General features: G+C 40.0%; 1 protein-coding gene across 3 annotated transcripts in view; it reads left to right on the top strand.

Moving 5' to 3' along the window:
* Positions 1 to 16,463, top strand: part of rnf111 (ring finger protein 111) — a 123,353-nt gene that overhangs the window by 81,363 nt on the left and 25,527 nt on the right. For all 3 annotated transcript variants that reach the window (XM_080214150.1, XM_080214148.1, XM_080214149.1), the window contains exons 4-5: positions 5,724 to 5,887; positions 14,747 to 14,920. In XM_080214150.1, the coding sequence (XP_080070276.1) occupies positions 5,724 to 5,887; positions 14,747 to 14,920 (338 nt within the window). The remainder of the gene's footprint in view (positions 1 to 5,723; positions 5,888 to 14,746; positions 14,921 to 16,463) is intronic.

The following is a 16,463-nucleotide window of genomic DNA, read 5'->3' as shown; positions in this document are numbered from 1 at the left end:
GAAGCTTTCTGGAAATGTTACAATTTCCTATTTCTCTGAGATCTTCAGAAGTTTCCTGGTGAATTACTTCACTTGTACTTTAAAGGCACGATTGACAGGATTTTGCCTGCAGATTTCAGAACCCCAAAGTCAGATCACAATTGTGGCTCTGTGTCCCCATTTGACGATAGAAAGACTGATGTTGCAATTTAGCAGGCGGCAGCATACAAATGAATGGGAGGCGATCTCTTGATGCATCTAGCCCAATCAGAGGGCCTGAAGCCTAAGCTGTCACATCAGGGGAGGTGGATACTTCTGAGGCAGGTCTGATACCTCAACAGGAAGGTGCCCTTGGACGAGTAAATTTAGATTAATAATATGTGCAATTCGGGGGAGGGGATGCTTTTCTATTGGGAAAACATTTACGATCCTGAAAAATCACCCCAAGTTGGGGCTTTGGGTATTGAGAGGCTGCCTGCCTCAGTGGAGTAGGGGCTAGCATTTTGGCCTGCCCTTGGGAAGCCCTCCCAACAGCAGGAATCTGTGCCAATGTGACCCCACCTCTTTTTCTTGGCCCACCTCCATGAGTCAAGGTCATTGATTAATCAAAGAAAGTCAGACATGACTTTGATTAATCCATAACCTTCTAAATGGGGTTTATCATGTCTCTTTCAATTTTCCCAGCACCAAGGTTAAACAGACTGACTAGCCTGTCATCACTCGGTCTATCCTTTCTTCCCATTTTAAAGAACTGCACAATGTTAGCTGTCCTACAGTCCTCTGGCACTATGCCTGTGCTCCCTTAAAGGTTTCAATGGAATTTGAGATGGGTGAGTATTTCTGTGTAAGCTTTGGGTGCAATTGCATTTTACTTCTATCCTTATTAATGCTCCATCTACTACTTTTTGTTTTCCCCAGTGATGGCCCGAAAGCAACACCTTTATGTGTGAGCATTTGGTAAAGAAGTGGGGAAAAAAGGCTAAATATGTTTTCACTGCCGTGAGCAATGTATTTCTGGATACATGACTTGGTTGCAGAAGATTAGCCCATATTTAGTACAGTATGTGCTTGTGAAAGTGGAGAAAGTTGGTCGTCGAACTGTAGAATGTTATAGCGCAAGAACAAGTTATATGACCTATTGTACTTGTATTGACTATCTGCATGAGTTGTGCAGTTAGTCCCCTTTCCCCAAAATCTTTTGCTTTTATTCTTCGCTTGTCCATTTCCTTTTTAAAAGCAGCTATGGATTCTGCTGGAACATTCCCTGTCCCGAGAACACTGTGTATGATTTTTCCCTTCACTAGCTAGGTGATCTTAAATAGCTAACCAGAGGGTATAAATTTAACTGAGTGGAAATAGTTTCCAATAATGCATGCAAGTCAGGTTTAACTGTCTTAATTTTGAACACATCTGCTCATTCTCTTAAGGTTTTTTGTTCTAATTAAAAATGCCTCCAGTTTCTCTGGTGTCTCCTTCAAACCTAAGGCTTTCATCTCTGTCTTTATAAATCTTATAGCCAGAATTCTCTGGTCGTTCACACTGGCGGGATTCTCTCGTCCCACTGCAATGAACGGAGATTTGGCTGAGCACCAAAATCTCTGTCCTCACTTGCAGCAGCGGCAGGGTGTGAGCAGCTGGAGAATTCCAGCCCATGTATTGAGGGCAGGCTTATTAGCCATACACTAACATGTGCTGGAATCCCAAAGTAAGGGTTTTGGCCCCTTTGGGGATATTTCATTCAAAGGTAATCATACCAGGAATGAACACAAGTGGAGTGAGAAGAGACTCCCCCCTCCAAATGGGAAGGCTCAAGAAGAGGCAGGGAATTGAAGAGCTGAAAAACATACTGTGCTGCTTTCTGCATAAAAAGGTATTTGGATGGTTCAAGGACCTCTATCAGGGAAAGTGAATCAAGCACTTGTAACTATGTCCAGATTGTGTACACAGAATTTTTAACATTTGATGGAGGAAAGCATCGGCAGTTGCAAGTAAACTTATAAGTCCACTTTTTCAGGTAATAAATTGTTTAAAATCTAGCTGAGATCATGAGCACTGTGCTGCGAAGCATACACACCAGTATATTCTGAATTTGATAATGAAAATTTTAAATTTCGAAGATGGCGAAATTTGAATGGTCCTGCCTTTTTAATTAGAGGAAATTTGAAAGAGTAAGTTAAGAATTGCCAAACATTGGAATATCTTGGAACTCTATTGGAGTCAATTTAGTTGGCATAAACATAAGAAATAGGAGCAGGAGTAGGCCATCTAGCCCTTCGAGCCTGCCCCGCCTTTCAGTAAGATCATGGCTGATCTGTCGTGGCTCAGTTCCACGTTCCCGCCCTCTCCCCATAACCCTTGATCCCCTCGCTTATCAGAAACCCATCAACCCGCGTCTTAAAAATATTTAGCGAGGCAGCCTCCACCGCTTCAACAGGCAGAGAATTCCAGAAGATGTGAAGCGACAATTTCTCAGTCAGATCTTGGGTTGTCATGATGGATCCGTAGCTTCTATCTTCCATGGATGTGTATTATGAATGAGCATCCATGTTCTGTTCTGGGCAATCTCCTAAATATGTTAAATAGCTTAAAATTGAATATGAACAGTTGTCACAACCAACAGGAATGTATTATGGTTAGGCATTTCAATATTGGGGTCTCCCTACCCTATCCTTTCCACTGCAGGAAGTGCATGACCTAAGGCTATTTGGCGTCGACAATGATTACATTACTGCTTTTTTTTTGCAAGTGCAAATTTTGTTTCTAGAAGAAGAGTTTTGGGTTCCACCTTTGTTGATCTTCTGCAACAGTGTTTATGTTTCATTGTGAACTTTGTGCCTATTTTTTGAATATTTTAGAGGGACTAATGAAAATAAGTTGCAATTCTAGATAGCTGCCATCAGATCAATATGTGTTCAGTTTTCATTTCACTGAAACATACTTGGGGTTTTAACCTGGAGTCAGTGGTTTGGATCCTGGCATTCAAGTTGCAGCAATTATGTTTTTCATACCATTCCAGGGCTTCAGAACATTACTGGGACTGACATTGTATCTCAGTACCAAGAGACTGTGACATTGTGAGAAGTGTTACCCTTTAATGCAAAATCTCATCTGTCTGCTTTGCCAAAAGAACATAGAAACAGGGTAGGCTGTTAGCCCCAGTGGTCTGTTATGCTATTCATTTATATTGAGGCTAATCTGTGCCTCAGCTCCATTCGTCTTCTATGCCCCATTAAATCCTTATCTAAAACAGATCTGTTGATCTTTGAATTTAAAATTTCAATTGAATCGGCATTACTGCCTTTTTAAAGGAATGAGTTCCAAATGTTCATTACAGGGAAAAGTTCTTAATTTCAGTCCTAAATAACCTCAATCTAATTTTTGTTCTGGATTTCCACACCAGAGGAAATAGTTTTTCTTTATGACAGTCGATAGTATCATTCCTGAGACTAGCTCTAATTCCAGATTTATTCATTGAATTAAAATTCCAGCTGCTGTTGTGGTAGAATGTGAACCCATGTAACCACAGCATTGTCCTGAGCCTCTGGAGTCCTAGTGCAGTCTCATTATCATTATGTCACCATCTCCCTTCAAAATCTGACCTGAGGCTTTGTAGAACTGAAACATGGCTTCCTTGTTTTTTGTATTTGAGCTCCCCTGAGATAAAAGCCAATGTTCCATCAGTCTTTACGATTACCTTTCTTATGTGTACTAGCTTTTGGAATCATAGAATCCCTACAGTGCAGAAGGAGGCCATACAGCCCATCAAGTCTGTACTGACCACTGTTCCACCCAGGTCCTATTCCTGTAACCCCACACATTTACCCTACTCCCTCTGACACTAGGGTCAATTTAGAATAGCCAGTCAACCTAACCCACACGTCTTTGGAGTGTGGGAGGAAATCGCAAAACCTGGAGGAAGTTATAAATGAGATCAGTTGGATTGTATGGAGGTTGAAGATGAGGGAAGAAATCTAGTCTAGAAGTGATAAAAGATGGACGTAATGGTTTTGGTGATGGAATGACTGAGGTAAGACCAGGGAGAGACAGCTAATTGATCTTCTCCCAGGTTTTTTCCCTATCATACAAACCAATTATTGCTGGCCTCCTCGCCAGCATCTCTTGTCAAATTGCTAAGTGCCACTGAAGCAGTTATTTCTGGATCTTTCCTGATCCATGCATCTTTGTTGAAGACTAATTTGTTTGTTTTAAAACCAGGATTGTGATCCATTTGCTTTTGTCAAAGATTTATTATGGTTCCAGAATGATTGATTCATTGAACTTGATAATTAGTAGCTTCACAGAATTTCTCAAAGGAATCTGATGCTTCCACAAATTTCTAAATTTAATTTTGCATAGAATAAATAATTCCTACATTGAATGCTTTAGAAACAATGCAGAAAGTGTCTCCATTGTTTTATTCGGTGATGCTTTGGAGCATGATGTTTCAGCCAGATTGAGCAGTTCAGGATTAGGTTTGTACCAGGACATCTGTATTCAAATATTGGACAATACCTCTGCGGCGGGGAAAATGAGCATGGCAAGCTGTAAAAAGTAAGCATGCCAATTTGTATGTTCTGATATGTATCAGTATGTACTGATTGAACACCATTGATGACAATTGTGGAGGAGCTTGCAGATAAGTCTCTTTTTCCCTGCCAGCTGTGGAACATATTTTGGTAAACATCCTTGCAAGGAAAAGGGAAAAATTCTAAAATGAGATTGCAGGGAGACAAGAATTTTTGAAGAATGCTGATTGTTTCCTTCAGCAACAAATCATTGGTTATTTGAGATTATGAAATTGTGAAATAAGAATCTTGACCCATTGTTCTGCTGCCATACAATTAGAAAGCCATAGGACATGTACGCCAATGTAGAAAACTGTTTGACTGGAGAGAAAGAATGAGATTTTTTGTTTTGGGTGATGGCACGATTATCCTCAAATAGAAAGTATCCTGTTGTGTGATTTTACTTGAAAATAAAACTAAAGTCTAGTATAAATACTTAATTTTCGACAGCCTGAATGGTTCTGGATCTAATTTAGTTTGCACAGAAACCTGGTATAAACTACTTAATGGGCTGAAACCTGATGAATTTTTGATACATTCATAGGATATCTCAATCCATGAGAAATTGAAACTAATGTTCAAACCTTGGTGTTAATTTTGACACTTTGAAAATTCATTTGCGTCAAGGTTAGTTCTTGTAATTACAGGAATAGGATTCCAACTTCTATACAAAAGCCACATTAATTGCAGGGTGCTGGATCATTTAGCCAGAAATGAACGTATTTTTTGGGTATCTTTGAGAGGATGTAATGGTAATTCATGAATTGTGGTTTGACAAAACCGAAGCCTTTTTGGGTTAGAATTCAATGTGATTCACAAATCATTAACATCTCTGTGCCTATTAATCTTTCGATGGCGTATTCCTTCTCCTTCACTCACATGCTGTCCTCTGAAGCTATAATAGCACCATTCTTTTGCTGACTAATTGAACAATGGCACTGCATAGCTTTGAGCCATTTCTAAAACCAACTGCCAGTATCTGTTAAGTATGGTTTTAGCCAGTACAGAGATAGAAAATCTGTCTTCCAACGCCAGTTATCGAAAATGTTAACTTTCCTGATGACACGGCTATTTGCTTTCTTAATAAGTTGAAACACAGTTCCAAATGACTGTGCTCAGGTTTCCAATTTGGAATCCAATATTATTTGAGTTAACATTACTCCACTGATTTGTTTCCAGGTCTTACACCACACTTCTCGGCCACTCAAGGGTACACTGGGGCCAAAGCGCTAGCTCTCAGAACCGACCTCAGGAACAGCGGAGCCGCAACAGAATATCAACAGTTATCCAGCCGTTGAGACAAAGCACGGCAGAGGTGGTAGACCTTACTGTGGATGAAGATGGTAAGTGGGTTTTGTTTCTTAAGCTTAATGGAAGCTCTCTTGCAATCTGGTTGGAAGATTGGGTAGCAAACCTTTTCAACATACAGCACACATGGACCTGTTACGAATTTGGGAGCCATAGACTTAGTAATTGCTTTAGTGAATTGAAGTAGAATTGTCCTTTTCTTGGTCTGATATTGCTTCATGTCATTGTCTGGAATTCTGCACTTGAACTTCAGTATATAAACATATGGTTGGCTGTCTCTTGCTAAACCAGGATTAATGGTGTTTGGAAAAGGTAATGGTAATTTCCTGACTTGCCTCGAGATACTGTGTAATGATCTCTCCAAGTCTCTGTGCTCCTGATTATCATCGTGATGGAATTTATACCATGATAAATGTATAAGTTGACTCTTGAATCACTTGTTGCCAAGTTAGTGCTGCATGCTACTTGCATTAGCTACAGTAGCTAACCTAATAGCCAATCTATCCGCTATATTTTAGGGAAATAAATTCTTACTGTAGAGTGCAGCTGTTTGTGAAATTGAAAATTACATCTAAGTAACTAGATTGGATAGCAGGCCACCTGTTTTTAATTTTTCCTCTGTTAACTGAGCTCTCCCAAAGTTGATATCTTCAGCTTTGGTGAGGAGGTGTTGCATAAGATTCGAACTAATGTTCACTTCTTCTTGGCCATTGCAGTGAGCAGGATTGGGAATCCTGGCTGAATTTTCACTGCCTTTGCCCCAGGGTCACTGAAATCAATTGTAACCATCTCATTGGAGCCCTGACTAAGAAAAACAAACCCAACCCAGACCTGAGGTTTAACCTGAGACTTTATTGGCTCATTTGTCTCAGTAACATAGGAGATGCCCAAAGATAGTCAATTCAGATTTCTTCACACTAATTGTGGTGCATGGCTACTTTTGTGGAAACATTAACAAGCCATCATCCTGAAATAGAATTAGGTCTTCCTCTTGAGCAATATTTTGATACTGTACATTGAGTGATGAATGTATTAAGTAAGAGAGTCAGCTTGGCTGAGTTGGTAGTGACCTTTTGTTTGAATTGGGGGTTGTGGATTCCATCCTTGTGCCAGAATTTGAGCGCATAATCTGGACTGACACTCCTATGTGGTCAAGAGAAAGTGTTGCATTGTTTGGGGGTGCTGTTTTTTCCATTGAGATATTGAACCCAAGCCCTATCTTTTCATTCAGTTTTGTGTTTTTTTTAAAAAAATCTTTAAAGTGTTCTTCCTGGGTATTGACTAGTATTCCTCCCTCAGTTAGCACCACAGGAAAAAAAATCAAATCCAGTTTTCTTTTCATGGCCGTATTGGCTGCCATGTTTACTACATAACAGCACTTCAAAAAGTAATTCATTGTGTGGTGCACCAGATAACTGCAACTTTCTTTTGGAAATATATACGTTGCAGTTTGCATACTTAATATACTTGATAATATACTTATACTTGCATACTTGCAGCTTAGTCCGGGATAGTCAGCACGGTTTCGTGAGGGGTAAGTCCTGCCTCACAAATTTGATTGAATTCTTTGAGGAGGTAACTAGTGTAAAGACAGAGGTAGAGCAGTTGATGTCATATATATGGATTTTAGTAAGGTGTTTGATAAGGTTCCCCATGGTAGGCTCGTGAAGAAAGTAAGGAGGTGTGAGATAGAAGGAAATTTGGCTAATTGGATAAGTAACTGGCTATCTCATAGTAGACAGGGGGTGGTGGTGGTGGAGGGAAAATTTTCAGACTGGAGGCCAGTTACCAGCGGTGTAGCACAGGGATCAATGCTGGGTCTTCTGCTGTTTGTGACTTTTATCAATGACTTGGAAGAGGAGGCTGAAAGGTGGGTTAGTAAATTTGCTGATGACACAAAGATCGATGGAGTAGTGGATGAGGCAGAGGGCTCTTGTAGGCTGCAGAGAGACATTGATAGGATGCAGAGCTGGGCAGAAAATGGCAGATGGAGTTTAACCCTGATAAGTGCGAGGTGATTCATTTTGGTAGGACAAACTTGAATGCGGATTAGAGTCAACGGCAGGGTTCTGAGGAATGTGGAGGAACAGAGATCTTTGGGTTCATATCCACAGATCGCTGAAGGTTGCCACTCAAGTGGATAGAGCCGTGAAGAAGGCTTATAGTGGGTTCGCGTTTATTAACAGGAGTTTGAGTCGTGGAGTTATGCTGTATACCGGACCTTAGTGAGACCACATTTGGAATATTGTGTGCAGTTCTGGTCACCTCACTATAAGAAGGGTGTAGAAGCATTGGAGAGGAGATTTACCAGGATGCTGCCTGGTTTGGGGGGTAGGTGTTATGAGGAAAGGTTGAGGGAGCTGGGGCTTTTCTCTTTGAAGCGGAGGAGGATGAGAGGCGACTTAATAGAGATTTATAAGATGATGAGGGGAGTAGATAGAGTGGACGTGCAGAGACTATTTCCTCGGGTGGATGTAGCTGTTACTAGGGGGGCATAACTATAAGGTTCATGGTGGGAGATATCGAAGGGATGTCTAAGGTAGTTTCTTTACTCAGTGGTTGGAATGTGGAATGGACTGCCTGCTGTGATAGTGGAGTCGGACACTTTACAAACTTTCAAGCGGTTGTTGGATAGACACATGGAGCACACCAGAATGATAGGGAGCGGGATAGTTTGATCTTGGGTTTGGTCACAGCTCGGCACAATGTTGAGGGCCAAGTGGTCTGTACTGTGCTGTACTGTTCTATGTTCTGTACAGTGAATCTGTGTTTTAAAAATGAACAAGTGCCAAATATGTAATTTTTTTCCCACATAACTGGGGTAGCACTCCATATTGAAGTTGGTATCTTTTTTATCATCCAAGAGACAACCTTTAAGTCTAAGAAATGATGAACTGTCCTTCAGATTTACAGTGGCACAGTGGTTAGCACTGCTGCCTCGCAGCGCTAGGGACTTGGGTTCAATTCCTGGCTTGGGTCATTGTCTGTGTGGAGTTTGCAAGTTCTCTCTATGTCTGCATGTGTTTCCTCTGGGTGCTCTAGTTTCCTCCCACAGGATGGGTGCTAGGTCCATGCTAAATTCTCCTCAGTGTAACTGAACAGGAGCCGGAGTGTTGGGACCAGGTGATTTTCGCAGTAACTTCATTGCTGTGTTAATGTAAGTCTACTTGTGATACTAATAAACAAGCTTAAACTTAAGAGATTGATAGAAATCTGTGATAAATATCTTTGCTTGCAAATATTATTCGTAGATTAACTGTATTACTTAGTAATCAATTATTGTTAGCTGATTTAAATAATGACATTGGAATCATTAGTTCTTTCATGCAGATAAATATAGCATTAATCAGTAACATTGAAGACGTGAGGGCTGGAGCCCATTGGAATGGCAGAAAATATTCAAAAATGCAGCGGAGAGATTTTCTGTGTCTGTATTCATTTTTTTAAAAGGAATTGATTTCGTCAACTTCTGAATACTGTTTGCAATGCTACTTTAGCACTTGTATTGTTTTTATTTGCTTTTTATCCATTTATTACCAAGAACGTTTTTCAAAATAAAGCAAATTGCAAACTCTGCTCGTCATCTTTGCAACTAGTTTGCTTGTTTTTTTATCCTTTCTGCATACAAGATAATCTGTGATAAATTTCCAGACAAATTAACAAGTAAACTGTTAGAAATTACAGCTGAAAAGAAATGTGTGGGAAATATATAAGCAACTGTTTTCAGTTATGTAAGAATCTCCTGGATTTTAAAAAGAACTTTGCTTTTTTTTATTCAACAATACGCAAGATTATTTAAATAGAGATGTTCTGTCAAAGCTTTTTGTTTTGCACTTGTTAGGATATAGTTGCCAGAGTATCAAATCTCAAAGGGAACGACAATAAATGCTACATTGTAGAATTCGTACAGTACAGAAGGAGGCAATTCAGCCCATCAGGTCTACACCAACTCTCTGACAGTGTGTATTATCCAGACTCACTCTATCCCCGTAAACCTACAAATTTTACTATGGTGAATCCATCTAACCCACGCATCTTGGGATATTAAAGGGCATTATAGTCCACATAACCTGCACATCTTTGGAAACTGGAGCATCCAGAGGAAACCCACGCAGACACGTGGAGGACGTGCCAACTCCACATCAGAAGAGGGAGATGATTAGTTGGCATGTGGACTCTGGTAGAGGCATTGCCATGGGAAATGGCCCAGTGAATGTTTAACTGCCAAGCTTTTGTTTAAATTCAAACCAAATAATTTGATTCTAGTTGGCATTGCCATGAAGAATTAACTAGGGAATGGCTGTTTTTCTCTCCTTCCCCCCTCTCCTTGTGCTTGGGGCACATATTCTTTCTAGCTGCATAAGACAGGGCTCCATATGTGCACTGGTAGTATGTGCAAGTGAGTCACACTGCAGTTGCCATTTTTCTGCCCCTCCCCGCAACCCTGAATTATGATCTTTAATAGGTGTTGGTGTAATTCTTAGCACATTGAGGATTGTTTAGTAAGTCTTGTCCAATCATGAAATAACATCTAATGTTGCACACAATGTTCTGAGTTTTGCAAGCAAAGGCTGGTTGAGTACAGTTAGTACTTTGCCTGTTATGTACAGCCAAATGGACATTATTTGATATGATCCATCTGCCTTTGGGACATACAGCCTACATATCTGGCATCACAATGGCACTGCAATTCACATTATCTTGCGAAATTTGTTATTTTGGTCAGAATGCTAAATCCAAACAAGCTTTGTGATGCCGTGCGAGGATTTCTCAAGTTCTAACCTGCATTTTCACATTTGCCTATTGTGAAATATAATTTCACAGAACTGAGCTTGTCATTTTTTCAGGACCAGTCTATCTGCCTGTCATAAATTGAACTGAATTTGTACAATGTCACCTTTTTGAAGGAAAGAGTTTGCGCTATGACAACAGGGGATGGCGAATTATATATATTCTGAGCCTTGTGTCCTCGCGATAGTTAAAACCCTTAATGCCTAATGCTTCAAGTGTCTGAGAGACAGGAAATAAACCAATTGTTCAAAGTTGCTCATTTCTACCAACATGATAGCAGACTGGACTTGCAGTTTTGGTACTTTGTGCTTGTCCTGAATATTAACTTGAGATAAATCCAAGACGTAGCCAGGTTTTAATAGACAAACACTTTGGCAATTCAGCACCTGGAATGAACATAATTTGTCGCCTCATTCTTAATTTTACAAGGAGTTGACATATGGAAACAATTTCCATCTTGAAGTTTCAGCGAATTTTATTGATTTCCTCCCCATTCGTGCAATGTGTTAAAACCAAAAGGAGCAGAGAGAAAGTGGCGCCATGTTGGATTGGGATAGTTTTGGAGCATTGATCCTCACTGACCTTGAGGAAGGATGTTCTCTGAAACTCTGTTCTTTTTCTTATTAGGCAGCTAGCAACTGACCTTTGCTTGATGCAGTGAGTTTATAATAACCATTTTGTTTTGGAGGAGAAGGACTGTTCCATTTTATGACTCACTACTCATACTTTAATCACTTCAACACTGTGTTCAAGTCACTCCCATTTCCTTAAAGTGCATATTGGGGAATTTCACATAAGCTCTAAAGCATAAGGGTAATTTCAGATCAGCTGAAGTTCCGTCCAAAATCCTGTTTGGTTTTTTTTTGGGGGGGGGATTGTTTCCATTTTCTACATGCACCTGAGTTGTTTCCAAAATTACCTGTACAAAATCTTCTCTGAAAGATTCCTGTGAAGAGAGCATGTACTTCCATTTTGGTAATCATAGTTAAAACAGGCTCATGTTCCATTTATCATTGAAGTTTTGACTAGTCCATTGCAACTTGTGTATCTAAGTATTTAGATTGAACAATAGATCATGATGCTTTTTGTTTTCCTTAAACTGCTCTTTTTGATCTTGCCTAATTGAGAGAACAGGTTTGGAGGCCTACATACAGTTGCTCTGTCGCTGGCTGTCTTTTATTCATTTGTGGGATGTGGGCTTCACTGCTGAGCCAGCAATATTGCTCATCCCTAACTGCCCTTCAATTGAGTGCCTTGCTCAGTCATGTCGGATGGCATTTAAGACTTAACCACATTGCTGTCGTTCCGGAATCACAAGTAAGGCAGACCAGCTAAGCATCGCAGATCTCGTTCCAGAAAGGAACCACATGGGTTCATGATCGTCATTGAACTTTTAATTCCAGAATTTTATTGAAATATTGAAATTTCACCATCTACCATTGTGGGATTCAAACCTAGGTCCACCAAGCTCTGCCCTGACTCTCTGGATTTACTCGTCCAGTGACAATATCACTACATCATAGCCTCCCTCGCTGCACCACTGCCTCCTTTGCTAGAAATGCATAGTCTGTTACACCCCCCTGTAGGAAAAAAGTGTTTGGTGCTTTACCATGGCAACACAGTTGAAATCTAGAACCCTGTCATGAATCCAGACACAAATCAGCCACTTTGTGGCTTTCCAAATAAGTGACATTTTTCTGATTTGCACTGTACACTATAGAATCCATATCAGCAATTAGTAAACTCAAATTGCGTCAACTTTTTCATACAGGAGAGCTTGCATTGAAAAACATGTTGTCAATTTCTATAATTAAGTTTTTTTTAAACAGTGTGGTTTTTTTAAATACTACAGCTGTGAATAGAAATGCTCATTTAAATTGGGGGCAAACTAGCGTATCATAGCGGAATATTATTATGCAGCATGACTGGAACTGAAAAGAAAGCTTCAGTTTCTCTCCCAAGATAGCTTCCAATCTCAATATTTCCCCACAGCAACAAAACTGAGTGGAAGGAATATACCTGCCTGTAAGGCAAGAGATCAAATCTTTATTGATTTACTCTTTTTACCCCATTTGACAGCTGACATAAATGGTAAGGGCTGTCCTGAATCCCTGCACGCTAGATGAATGGGCAGGAATTGGGAAATGAGAAAATTGGCAACCATGTGATGACTTCTGTCTAAATTTGCAAGCATAATCCTCTGACACAATCTCAAGCCATGTAGTCCTGCTTGTGAAAAAAAAAGTAGCCTGTTGTTCTGCTCCTGTCTCACAAATGTAAATGGACCTTGATAGAAATAGAGTGAGCTGTCATTTCAGCCGACCTGGAATGAACCAGAACCAGCTAGACTAGAACCAAATCAAAGCAGTAACTGGCAGAAATCAAAGGACTACGTTGTGTTTTCTAGTTGTTTTCTGATCAAAACCATTAGTTGTCAAATGAAAAAAGAAGCAAACCAAATTTTTACACTTCTGAAGTTGTGATTCTTTTTTTAGCATGGATAATATTTTGAATGTTTTGCCTGACCTGTAATAACCATGGAAATGAGAATAAATGTACAAAATGCACAAAAGCTGCCAAGTTCCTTAATGTGAAATATCAAAAGCAGAAATCAAACTATTTCAAATGCAAAGTTCCTTGGGGCTGGACTGATCAGAAGTTGTCAGATGAGTTGATTAAATTAACTGCATTTTCTTTCACAACTGGCATACAAGATCAAAGAAACATTTTTAGTTCCAATATGCTAACAGTGAAAGACGCTGTCTTGAATGTGTTGCAAGGCAGAAATAGCAAGTGGTTGAAATGGTATCAAACTGAGAGAACCAAGGTCAAATCAGTTTATCAGCATCAGCTTGACTGTGCAATGTGTTTATGCCTTGGAAAACATTCCAGCATGTGTCCTTTACAGGGCGTAGGAGTAGAATAACATCTTAGCTTTTCTAATTTCGATGTTCCTATTTTTTTTTTCCATATGACTAATTGTGATGTCCTGCAAGTGCAATATATGAGGCTTGAATTGAAAAACGGCGCAGTTAGATATGAGCAAAAAAAAAATGCTGCTTTGTCAGCAATGCTCACATCCCATGGAGGAATCTGAAAAATGAATCTGATATTGGACAGCATTGTAGCTTCTATATGTATCTTTGTCTAATAAGCTTTGAATAATTATGCAGGGATGTAATTGTGGTGAGAAGCTTCAAATCTCCTAGACCATTGGGGTCCAGGATAAAATGTTGGCTTTATTTCCAGGCAGAAGGCCAGATTTTCCAATAGTGAGGACAACAAAACTGTCAACCTTCACTGTCTTTACTCCTCTGAAACTGACAGCAACCTCTAGAGTCGGCACATGTACAGTATTTCAGAAGTTGCTGTGCTTAATTCTACACTTTTTCCCAAGTGTACACTGTTGAAGTCCTACTAATGGCAATCCTTGTACAGATGAGAAACTTCTCTACATTGTAATATTACAATTGCAGACTGCTAAAAAGCCTGCTAAGTCATAACTACAAATGAACAACTCCTCTGGCTCTGAAGGGTTGATTTTACATTTGGCTAATATAATTTTTTCCTGTTACTATTTAACCCATTTTTTAATGCAAAACATTTTAAAGTGTTAATCTTTTTAATGTATATCTCAATCTTTATTTTGCTGTCTATACAAAACATGAAGGAAAATTTGTGTATTTTACTTCCTGCTTTGCTGTCTGTGAGAATTCTTCAGTGTTGTGATAGGTGTTTACTTAGCTTGATTATATCACTGTTGCTGGAAGCCTCAATACCCCCATGACCTGGCCCAAGGTTACAACTAATGTCAGGAAAGATGAAATCAATGCCACAGAGATTGCCAGATTCTTATGGACAGCTTCCTTTGAGGACAAAGATGCATGTCAGTGCTTTGGCCCACGTTTTGTCGCCAATGGCAGTATGTCCTCCCCATAGTTACTTGTAGGTAATTGAAATGCTATGCTGCACATGGTGCTGATTTTTGAAAAACAGCTGCCAACACCCAAGTTTAAGACTGGGTTTTGCCTACCTTTTTGACTTGCCTCCATTTTTAAAATGCAAGAACCTATGAAATAATTTTATTTGTGCTTTGATCACAGAACCCACAGTGGTGCCAACTACTTCTGCTGCTAGATCGCAACCAGTCTGTCATGTACCTACCTCAGGCCAGACCTTAAGTACGACTCCAGGTCCTTCGACCACCCAGCCTGCATCTGTCACAGAATCATCAGGAGTTCCAACTTCCATTGGTATAGGAGGCCCACCAATAGTCGGTATGTACGTAATCTGATTGCAAATAAAACAAACTTGTAAATTGCATATTCCAAGATTGCATCGCGGTCATTTTTTGTTGCCCATGGCTAACTTACCCCCTTACCCAGTCTTAAGTTGCAGTATTTTTCTGATCTCTTTATTGAGTAAGCTTGTTTAATGAATATTTCAGATTTTCAACCAAAGAACAATGTCTTTGCTGGCCCATGCCAGTGACGGATCAGCTGTTAGCACTGACATCTCTGAGAAAGAAAGTTATGGGATCACATCAGCCAAAAGCTCAAGCACAAAATATTAGGCTGACGTTCCAGTCTGGTACTGAGGGAGAGCCGCAATGTTAGAGATTTTGTCATTTCAGATGACATGTTAAATGTGTTCACCTTGGGTGATTGCAGAAGATCCCATGGCACTATGTCAGCGAAGAACAAGGAGTTATCCCCTTGCACTCTGGCTCATATTTATCTTTTAGTTACCATCATAGAAACAAGCTGTTGAGTTGTTAGCAAATTGCTGTTAATGGCTGCAAATTAATTTGTGTTTGTCATGGTAAACATCTTTACAACCAATAAAGTACTTTTAGAGACATCCTGAAGTTGTGAATGTCACTACGTCAGTGCAAGTCTGTCTGTCTTGTTGCCAGGATTCTTTGCTTGTAGAAAGCATTGTTCTCTGATTAGCTTAGTACTACTTCTGTGTATCTCTCCCTGAAGGCCCAAATAAAATTCAAGTGGAGGATGGCACAGTGGCACAATGGTTAGCGCTGCTGCCTCTCAGCTCCACAGACCTGGGTTTAATTCCCGGCTTGAATCATTGTCTTTGTGAAGTTTACATGTTCTCCCCATGTCTGCGTGGGTTTCCTCCGGTTTCCTCCCACAGCCCAGAGATGTGCAGGCTAGGTGCATTGGCCATGCTAAGTTGCCCTTTAATGTCCCGAGATGCGTAGGTTAGAGGGTTTAATGGGGTAAATATGTGGGGTTATGGGGGTAGGGCTAAGGTAGGATTGTTGGTGCAGAATTGATGGGCTGAATGACCTCCTTCTGCACTGTAGGGTTTCTGTGGTTAAATCACCAAACAATATATTTGAGAAGAAAGGTTGACTTCAAGAAAATGTGAATATCGAAAATTGTAGTCAGGTCAGTGGAAGCTTCAGCTTTAACTTGAATAGAAATACTCCCTGAATATCATTCCCACCATTTTCCCTAAGAGGGCTTGGCATTGTTGGCATTTAACTTGTCAACGCAGCTATGTATTTGCATCTAATTGATGAGTACCTTGAGATAAAAGAATAGGTCTTAACCTACTTATAAAATTCCAGAAGGGTTAGACAGGGTAGATTCCGAAAGAATATTCCTGACGGTGGGGGAGTCCAGAACCAGGAATCCAGAGTTTGAGGATAAGAGGTAAACATTTTAGGACTGAGATGAGGAGAAAATTCTTCACCTAGAGAGTGATGAATCTGTGGAATTCACAACCACAGGAAGTTGAGGCCAAAAGATTGTCTGATTTTCAAGAAGAAATTCGATACACCTCTTGGGGCTAAAGGGA

Source organism: Carcharhinus amblyrhynchos, chromosome 28 (assembly GCF_965287045.1).
Source record: "Carcharhinus amblyrhynchos chromosome 28, sCarAmb.v2.hapA, whole genome shotgun sequence".
Lineage (NCBI taxonomy): Eukaryota > Metazoa > Chordata > Chondrichthyes > Carcharhiniformes > Carcharhinidae > Carcharhinus > Carcharhinus amblyrhynchos.
This window is presented reverse-complemented; position numbering and strand designations above follow the sequence as displayed.